We start from the raw sequence: 10,778 nt of genomic DNA on the forward strand, positions 1-10,778 counted from the left end.
TTAGGGTCATTGTCCTGCTGAAAGATGAACCGTCACCCTAGTCTGAGCTCAAGAGCGCTCTGGAGCAGGTTTTCATCCAGGATGTCTCTGTACATTGCTGCATTCATCTTTCCCTCAATCCTGACTATTCTCCAAATTCCTGCTGCTGAAAAACATCCCCACAGCATGATGCTGCTATCACCATGTTTCACCGTAGACCGTAGACCTCGCACTCACACCAAAGAGTTCAATCTTTGTCTCATCAGACCAGAGAATTTTGTTTCTAATGGTCTGAGAGTCCTTCAGTTGCCTTTTGGCAAACTCCAGACAGGCTGCCATGTGTCTTTTACATGCCTGATTGGTGGAATGCTGCAGTGATGGTCGTCCTTCTGGAAGGTTCTCCTCTCTCCACAGAGAAATGGTACAGCTCTGACAGAGTGACCATTGAGTTCTTGGTCACCTCCCTGACTAAGCTCTCGGAAGAGTCCTGGTGGATCCGAACATCTTCCATTTATGGACGATGGAGGTCACTGTGCTCAGCGGGCCCTTCAAAGCAGCAAAAATGTTTCTGTTCCCTTTCCCCAGATTTGTGCCTCTAGATAATCCTCTCTCAGAGGTCTACAGACAATTCCTTTGACTTCATGCTTTGTTTGTGCAATGACATGCACTGTGGTACCTTATATGTAGACAGGTGTGTGTCTTTCCAAATCATGTCCAATCAACTGAATTTACCCCAGGTGGACTCCAATTAAGCTGTAGAAACATCTCAAGGATGATCAGTGGAAACAGGACGCACCTGAGCTCAATGCTGAGTTTCCTTGCAAAGTGTGAATACTTATGTACATGTGATTTCTTTGTTTTTTTGTTTGTTTGTTTGTTTTAATAAATTTGCAAAAATCTCAAAACAACATTTTTCACATTGCTTTTTTGTAGAATTTGGAGGAAAAAAATTTATGTTATACATTTTGGAATAAGGATAACAAAATGTGGAAAAAAGTGAAGTGCTGTGAATACTTTCTGGATACAGGGTAGGATTTGAATACAGAATGTAGAAGGTCTGCTTGAGGTTTCTTCCTCAAGAACACCAGGGGGAGTTTTTCCTTACCACTGTCACCTATGTGCTTGCTCAGGGGGGGTTGGTAGGCTTTGACCTTACGCTTGTGAAATGACTTGGGGCAGCTTTGTTGTTATTTGGCACTGCATAAATAAAACAAATTGATAGACTCTCATGAACACATTAGACTCCTTGAAGAAAACCTCACTCTGCATGAAACATGAAGCATGGAAGAAGAATTGCTTTCTGGCAATTCAACAGCCACATTCATAAAACAAAGCTCCATAGGAATGTTGTAAACACTACAAAATAAATGTCATGTAGTAGCCAAGTCATAGTCCAGATCTCATCCATTTCCAATCCGCACACAGCCTGCCACAAACTGAGCAGGTTTGCAAAATAAATAAATAAATAAAAGTTGTAGTGTTGTGATAAGAAGATTTTGCTTGGTGTATACAGTTCTTCCAGCAAATAGAGAACTTTTAGTCATGCCAAACACATGTAGTTGTGCATTCTGTTACCCATGCTATAATTTCATTTACATCTCACACTGTCCCGTGTATCTATCCTATTCTTTCCATTTCTACCCTCATCTGTACCCTGGAATAGGCTCAGATAGCATTTATCAAAGAACATCTGACACCATACTGTCCAAATACCTGTTAACAAACTGACAAACTTGAACATTCAATTGTTGACTGAATTTCAGGCTACATGTAAGATCTACATGCTTTTAATAGGGTTACGATTGTTAAATTTGGAGTCCCCTTTTGATTTTTTTACACCATTTAAGTCATAAAAATAATATTCTTTGGCACCATTACAATTTTAATTCTTTAGTATTCCAATAAAGGATTCACATCATGTGTCACCAATATGATCTAAATTCATCTTGTGTGGAAACAAAGAATAATTTTGACCCACATGGATTCAAATACAGAGAAAAGATGCCATAACACTAGCCTGACAACCAGTCCTGAATTGGACCAGATATTGGTCTCTATCTCCTAGCCTGTGATTGGTTGGCGGCCGAGACGCTGACATCAGCCCGTGTCAGCCTCACATTGATGTGGCACGAGCGCTGCTCTCCTGTTGGTCATTTAGGAGCGGGAAATCTAGCGCTGCTCTCCTATTGGTCGTTTAGGAGTAGGAAATCTCACTCCAAAATGGAGGCCAGTATCCGGGCCGGTTGTTGGGCTACCATGACACATGGTCAGCATCAGTATCATGGAGCCAAAGAAAGGCAGTAGACCTTCAATTGTACATGAAGTAAAATTAAAGCAAGTCACGCACAAATCTAATAATCACTGCAGTCAAGCCGGCCGTGATGAAGTTTTTCTTGCGCGTCTCCTCCTGTCCTGATAGTATGGGAACTGGAGGGGCCAAAATGGGTATGAAAAGACTGAGTAATTTAAATCTCATTTTAAACATTTTAAATTTTCATTCATTTCATTTTAAATGAAGTTGCTGCCAAAAAAATGGCTGTAATGTTATCTCAGAAATTTAAGTACTTTATAATAACTCCATTTCAACAGAAAGTTGATTTGAGCAATTTTCTGGGAAAATTACAAGGAACTTCATCTTTAAAGAAGAGAAGAAAAAATGCCCCCTTCTCAAAAGCTTCATCTTAAGCCCCGGTCACACAGCACACGGCGTTTGCTGAACAAATGGGGAAAAAAGCCACAAAACCACAAATCTTCAAGAAAAAGTTGACGAATGAGCTGGCACGTCTCCCATCATCAAAAAGCCTGCGAGTGCAGAGCGCATAAAAGATCAAAAAGAAACCAAAACTAACAAAAGAAAAATGAAGCAAACAGTGACCTTGACTCTGTGATCATTTCTGCAGCGGCTCTGTGCTCTCCACAGCACCTGCAGCTGCGTTGTCTTGACAACGGCTTTGTCTTCACTACAACAATGTGTGCGCACATGCACATTGCAGCCACAGACGGCTGCAACTTGCGTAAATAGTTAAAGTAGTTGATTAAATGTTCTTGCTGCTATTGTTTCTGTATAAAAATGTTGCTTTTTGTCCCACACATGGACGAGTCATGTGCAGCTCGTCGGATCTTTAGTTACTGATCTGTTCAGATGTCGTCAATGTTCGTGCAAGACGTCAGATTTGGGAGGTTGGACGAAGTTGGACGACAATCAAACGGTACGGGAACTACACAAACAATGAGGAATCATCAAGACAGAAAGCAAAACGGATTACGGATGAACTGAAGTTGTTGTCAGGATTCGTTCACATTTTTCAACAGTTTGAAAATTCTGACAAAGCGCCAGCTGCAGGAACGAAGCTTGTTGACGGTTAAACAATGTCTCAGAAAGTCAACATAAGTCCAGATTTCTTATTTAACTTTGGCTTTGGTGTCCTTCATTAGTGTTGTGTGACTTTAGAAGGTTAAAAATAACTGGCAAAAGGAGGTGCGTGGTGGTCATTTAAGAATTTGCTGAAAGACAAACAACTTATCTTTTTCATTTCTCAAGAGAAGCTCTTCCTATGCATTGGAGATGCTGGAATCAAGATAAAAACAAGGCAGCATATGCAGCTAGCACATCGTCACTGAAGGCTCACCCTGCGCTAACTTGGTTACCATGGGAACCCTGAGAGGTGAGACAGCGAACACACTGGCACAGAGTAAATCTCTGAACAGTAGCTTCAGGAATGCAGGTGAATCCTCCTTCCAGGTCCTTCTCTCCTTGCAGCTTCTCCAGCCTCTAGAACTCACCTTTTCCCGTTCATTACTCACCATTAAGCTGCAAGGGGTTTTTTTGGTTTGATTTTTGTTTTTAGATAAAATCACATTATCACATGTCAACACTTCCAAGTGTACAATCCTCTTGTGAAATCAGTGGCTTTCGATTCAGACGTGGCTTTGATTTCCAGGCTTAGTTGTACTGATGTATAGATTAAATCAGACCGTTGCCCGGGGAACAATCAGAGAGGCTTTAATGGGAGGCTGAGAGTGAAAAGAGAGTGAATAAAGAGATGAAAGGCAAAAGGAGACAGTGAATACTTGCTTTTGGCTGAATAAGTAGGCCAAAAGTGTTGCAGCCAGCGCACAAGATTGAGCACCATGAGAATTAAATGCAGCAGCTATGTTGCCAAATAAAGAAGAGTAAAGTGGAGGTAGAGACGACTAAAAAAGGGGCAGAGGGCTGAGGGGGAAGATCTTTCTTTTCCTACCTCTAAGAAGCAGGTCCCAGCTGGGGTGTTCTCCTTTATGGAAGCATTGTAGAAGTTGCTGGAGAACACAGGTGTGTTATCGTTAACATCCTGGAGCACAATGTCCACCTTGGCCGTGGATGAGAGCGGCGGGCGGCCGTTGTCAGTTGCAATGACCGTCACAGTTGGTGCCGGCTCTGATTCAAAATCAAGAGCACTCACTGTGGTGATGATTCCTGTTACAGAGTCAATGGAAAACCAATCAGAGTGAGAGTTTTTGTCCTTGAGAAGGCTATACCGGACATCCCCATTAGGGCCCTGGTCTTTGTCCCTGGCAGTAACCTGGAGAACAAAGGAACCGGGGTACACGACCTCTGGAATAGTTTGCCTGTAGGCCTGCTGGTCAAACAGCGGGGGGTTGTCGTTAACATCCATCACCTGGATGGTGAAAGATGACTCGGCCCTGAGCGGTGGGGTGCCAGAGTCCGTGGCCATCACCCTGAGGTCATATGAATCCCGCTCCTCTCTGTCCAACACTTGGTCCACATATATCAGGTAGATGATGCTGTCTTTGGTGGTAAGAGCAAACTTTCCATCGCCTCCCTCTAGGGACACATTGACATTTGCATACTCGCCATAGTCTGGATCAGTGACAGATATCCGAGCTACATACTGGCCTGGTTGGGCCCCTTCTGAGATCCGTGGAGAGCCGTCCTCACTGAGGAAGATTATGGTCATAGTTGGCTGGTTGTCATTGTAGTCACGGACATGGATAGTCACAAAAGCATTGGTCACCTGGAAGAAAATTTGGTAGCATAGTTCACAATGCCTTGATATTTGTATCACATTGTAAAAGGTACATGCAGTATGTAAACTATATACTATAATAATATTGTTTTTAATCTCGGCAATGGAATATTTTATTAAAACTGACATCCTCAATATTTTTCAAACGTGTTGAAAAATCTGCTTCCCGCAACCTCATTGAAATGTTTAACATTCATAGATGCATTTGCAACCATTGCCATTAAGCATCCAGTAGTATTTAAAAATATATATTAAATGACATCCACATATGCCATTGTAATTTGGGCATTACCATGATAACATTACCATGGTAACATGTATAATTATTTAACAATTTAACAGTTGTGACATAGAAGTGCTAAGGTTTGTTTTAAGTCGGCATTGAAACAAAGTCACCAATTAGACACACTACCATGTTTGAAATTATCCAGCCTGAAATTGTTACTTTCTCCATACCCAGTGGTGGGCACCGCTAACCAAAAAGTTAGCTTCGATAACAGCTAATTAGCTAACTGAAAAGTTATCTTTTATAAAGCTAAACCGATAAACCACCCAAAAATTTATCGGAAGCTACAGCTAACTGATAACCGATAACTTTCAGTATTGTCTCCGTTACACTTGCAACTACTAACAAGCTGATTTTGAGTTTTAACACCAGGGTTGCTTCTGGTAGCATTAAAGGCAACCGCAGACCCAAACAATGAGTCAGCACTTCTGTCTTTGTGCGCCCTGCCCACTGCTGGAAGCTCCTGTTTACTACATAACTTCCAGCAGTGAAGCTCCACTCTACACACACAAAAACAAATGTCAATATTCCTTAACAGAATATAGCAGTGTCGCCCTGAGGAAGAGGTCTTGGAAAATAAAGCAGTTTTGACTTATGGTTTTGATTAAAAAATTAATCTGGATAAAATAACCCCATTAATGTCAGTTCTGTCATTTGTACAAAGTTAAAATATAACATATATCTTTTCATTTTAAATAATGCACTAATTCTGAAGTTTTGTAACAAACACAGACAGATGCCAAATGGATTATGAGTAAATGAGCCTCCACTAACACTGATTGGTTGACTCATTCATTCTTGTGCTTTTGTAAAATATGCCATTTTATTCATATGTAAAAAAAAAAAGAAGCCAAAAGTCAAGTTGTGATTAGACAACCGTCTGATATAACCGGGGTCAAAATGCATAGAACACTGTCATCTACTGGCTCCCAGACACTCAGACCCTTACCCATAATCCTTTGCATACTAGTTTTTGTTTTGTTTCTTTTTTCATGCGCCGTAGAGTTGCTGCGGTTTAAACAACAGAATCCACAACGACAATTGTAAATGAACATTATACAAACAAAATGTACATTTTTATTTATTTAGCTGCTTCAAGAGACTGCAACAACTCTCAGGCACAGAAAGGATTATGGGATATCTCAATACTTAGGGCAAATACTGCCATGAACACTACTGGCCAGTAGATGGCAGTAGAGACCGTGAAAACTTGCCAAAACAAATATTCCAAATAATCCATCTGCTACGTTTAGTCTGCGTGGAATTTAATAAACGCAAATCAAATTTCAGACATCTTATATATATATTACTCTGGAACAAAAACAACAGACAGTGTTGTAGGACAATAAGCAGGACATTATAGGAAACAGGAATCGATTGCAACTCACAATGATTCCAACTGAAAATAATGGAGAAGCAACCTGAGCTTCTTCTGGCATTTTTACATAAAACAAACATAATAGCAACGTCTATAAAGCCAGAGGATATATTCACGAGACTTTTAGGCACAATATACAAAGAGTTTAATGCTGTTGTCCGTGTGGAGCCTGATCAGAGCGTCTCAAATGCAAATGTCATGACTGTACTGAGATTACCCATAATGCACCTGGACACAGCATGTCCACACTAAAATCTTATAAATTAGTGCAATACTTTAAAACTAAAACATATAGCTGATATTTTCACTTTATAAAACTTCAGAAGTGATGTTAATTTAAATAACATGTCCAAAATTAGTTTGGTTAAAATTTTAACCATAAGTTAAAGCTGTATGCCTCTGGATGACTTGGGTGATATTGCTGTTGAGTTAGTATGGTGTCGAGAGCAATTATCTTGTGACCAGCTCATTTCTAACTGTAGCGGATAGAGCGGTTTCTCCTGAAACCAGCTCTTTTCTGTTTACAGAGGATAAAGTTGTTTATCTACTATAAAATATTTAACAGGTAAGCACTGAAATCTTTGGTATCGGACTTAACAAAGGTTTTTAACTGTTCAGACTGATTCACTTCACCTCTAAAAACATGTTAGCGATCTAACAATTCTCAAAAGATAAATGGTCTGATGATGGTTATCAAAGTTATCTGAAAAGCTAATCTGATAATGAAAACATTAGCTTCGATTATTAGCGGATTAGCGGAACTGTGCACACCACTGTCCATACCTCAGTCAAGAATTTGAACAACTGCTACATTTTTGCTTATGTCATCACTTCATTGGATCATAAACGCCAATTTATATAAAATTAGTATAGTTATTACATTACATTACTGCTAACAGTATTCAAAACTAGTGTGAAGTCAAAAATACCTTTTCCTACCTTTCCTGGGTTCATTCTAGCATATTATTAAAAACAACTTGATACTTGAAACCTTCTTGAGAAAGGAAATCCACCATAGTCAACAATTTTTGTGCTGATAATTTTTTTGTTTAAGTCACATATCTGTATTGTTGTCTGCAGTAAAATGTACAGTGCAAATTGTGCAGATTCATTTGAACCCCCATTTACTCCTGGACTTCAACATGAACACTCAACTTTTACATCAGATCAGATTAAACTCGAGTAAGTCAAATCTAGTACTATTGAAGTCCACAAATTACAATGCCAAATGAATTACTGTAGTTTTGTTTTATATGTGTATTTTAGCCTTGGACTAGGCTTAATCTCTTTCTGCTCCCCATAATGTCTTACCTCAGGATGGCTGGCATTATCTCTGGCTTGGACCACCAGCTCATGTACACGTTTTTGTTCATAGTCAAGAGGTCTGTTCAGAGTGATGACGCCTGACTTGATATCCATAACAAAGTAGCGGTCAGGATCGCTCTGACGCCGGTTGATTTCATAAAGAACCAGACCATTATCACCCTCATCTTCGTCTGTTGCAAAGACCTGTCAGAAAAATGAACATTGAAGGTTATGATTTAAAGTGGTATCAATAAACTGTAACATCATTCATTAAGCTGACATTTAATAGGTTGTAGGTTACCTGAAGGATGCTGCTGCCTTGTCTGAGGTTTTCTGAGATAATTGCATGGTATCTGCTTTGATTGAAAAGTGGAGCATGATCATTGATGTCTGTCACGCTCACATCCAGGATCATGGATCCCATCCTTCTGGGTGAACCACCATCAAAGGCCTCCAGGGTCAGGGTGTAGGATGATCGTTTCTCTCTGTCCAGTGGTCCGTTGACTACCAGGTCTAGATACAGCATCTTGTTGGCAGCTCTTTTAGTCTCCAACCTGAAAGCCTGTCCAACGTTGCCTTCTTGAATGCCGTAGCCCTGTGTGGTCAGATGGTCCTTGTCTGCATCTGTCGCAGGTTCCAGTGAAAACCTTGTTCCTACTGCTGTGTGCTCTGGAATCTTAAGGACAGCTTTCTTCTTGGGGAATGCAGGTGCGTGGTCATTGATGTCATTGACAGTGATGGAAACCTCCACAGTTTCCCCTGTCACTGTCACAGCAATGAAACTGTAGTGGTCCCTCTGTTCTCGGTCAAGGCGGCGTGCAGTGGTGATGATTCCCGTGGTCTCGTCAATGTTGAGGTCGCTGCCAACACCTGTGCCCTCATGGTCTGAGATGAAGTAAAGACTTGCAGTGACACCAGGGGGTAAACCAGCACTGATATCTCCAACAATAGTTCCTGATGGCTGCTCTTCATCAAGCTGGAGTTCAAGCACTCCAAGGACAGTTGTAGACTGAACCAGAAGAACAACAATGTAGAAGTAAAAGACTGGATTCCATCGCCAGAAACATAAACACACACAGGGTCTACGAACCCAGGACATCCCACTTGAGCTTTTACTTGTTATTGGCATGGTTGAGATCTGCTAAAACCTAGGACAAAGACAGAAAAGAACATCAGTTATCATGGCAGATGCTAAGACTAGTTTTTTTATCAGTCAAAAATCATTCAGAAGGAAATTTTGGAGAAAATCTGATGTAATAGTTATGTTCAAGTTTGTGTAATATTTGAGGTTAGGACTACTTTTTATCAGAATCACAAAAATATGACAACTATTCCTAACAATGTAAAAGGATACCTTTAGCGTTGCTATGGTGATGCCTTTTTTTGTTATTTGATGTCTTGTGGACTACACCAGTCTTAGAGGACATAATACTCCACAAATATCTTGTACTTTGAACTGTTTTCCTCATCAAACTGATATATGTATTTAGAATTAAAGAATAATTCAGTTCAATCAAGAAGATGGGAAAGAATATGAAAGTGGAAGACTGTCCACTGATTCATAATTATGGATGTATAATTTTAATTCTGATCTTAATTACATGCTCTTTGAGAATGTATTTTTGTTTCTATTGTTTATGGCATCATATACCACTGTGTTAGAAAGTCACTTTGAAACAGTTGTTTGAAAAGTATTTGACAATTTGTTATTGGTGGTGGTCTTCTTCCTGTTCTTCTTCACTGGGAGCTGAAACCTTTTGTAAGTATCCAGATCAGCCACATTTTGGGAAAAGGCATCAAAATGATTTCTAAGATTTTATTGATTTGTTATTTATTTATTTGACCAGGACATCGTGACCATCATGGCTCACCCAAACACATATGCAAACACATGGAATTTATGGGCACGTGAGCTGCTTGAACAGGACCTTTACAGGGTGAAAGGCACTCGTTTAAGAAGTAAAACTAATCTTCTTGTTTCTAGACTCTAAATCATGCACAATTTCACAGAGAAAATATTCTCTGCAAGTGAAAACTACATCTATTTTCTTTTCCAGCGTATTTACAGGCTCTGCCATGAAGCTCTGACTTGTGAAGTATGTGCACATTTTCTCCAGTCACAGCCACTGAAGTTTGTTCTTATTTTGCAGTCCTCACACACACTTGATGGCTTCGGGCCTCCTTTCAGGCAGTCTTTCAGTTTTTGAGGATGGCCTGCTCCAAGTACATTTACCAAACTGTACCATGTTGTTTCTGTTTCTGAACACCTGATTTGACTGAACAGTTGCAATCAAATGTAGAACTTTTATCTGATGACATTTTAATAAAACACTCAGAGGAAAACACACAGCTGATTGTGAAACAGCTCAGCAGCCAACTGTCCAGTTGATTTTACTTCTTTAAAATGTTGCAACAATTTCAGACAAAAAGAACCGTAACTCCACCAATGTTCAGCCAATTTAAATGTAATTACCTTCAAATTAAAGGTGACAGTCTGCACTGCAGGTTCATATTCAGTATTTATTCTCAACTTTAACATGCTGTGATGGACAAGTGAAAAAATCAAATTGTTGCAATGTCCAAATACATATGGACATAATGTCTAACCATTACAGGCACATATGTTCCTGTTCAGAGTCACAGTATTCACTTGCTTTAACGTTCTTTGTGTGTCAAAGGGGCAGTGGTGGGCACTGCCCCTTTGACACACATGATTATCGAAGCTAATGTTTTTGTTAGTGGATTAGCTTTTCAGATAACTTTTAAAACCATCAGCAGACCAATTATCTTCTGATAAATTTAG

The 10,778-nt window shown here is 39.9% G+C and overlaps 1 protein-coding gene across 1 annotated transcript in view; it reads right to left on the reverse strand.

Moving 5' to 3' along the window:
- The window catches only part of LOC117517316 (protocadherin-16-like), a 205,747-nt gene extending 196,610 nt beyond the window's left edge, over window positions 1-9,137 (reverse strand). The window contains exons 1-3 of the mRNA XM_034178302.1: window positions 8,277-9,137; window positions 7,982-8,179; window positions 4,221-4,994 (exon numbers count right to left, since the gene is read on the reverse strand). Of these exons, the coding sequence (XP_034034193.1) occupies window positions 4,221-4,994; window positions 7,982-8,179; window positions 8,277-9,104 (1,800 nt within the window). The 5' untranslated portion in view covers window positions 9,105-9,137. The remainder of the gene's footprint in view (window positions 1-4,220; window positions 4,995-7,981; window positions 8,180-8,276) is intronic.
- Between the last annotated feature and the right edge of the window lie 1,641 nt (window positions 9,138-10,778).

This window comes from Thalassophryne amazonica, chromosome 9, assembly GCF_902500255.1.
Source record: "Thalassophryne amazonica chromosome 9, fThaAma1.1, whole genome shotgun sequence".
Taxonomy (NCBI): Eukaryota; Metazoa; Chordata; class Actinopteri; order Batrachoidiformes; family Batrachoididae; genus Thalassophryne; species Thalassophryne amazonica.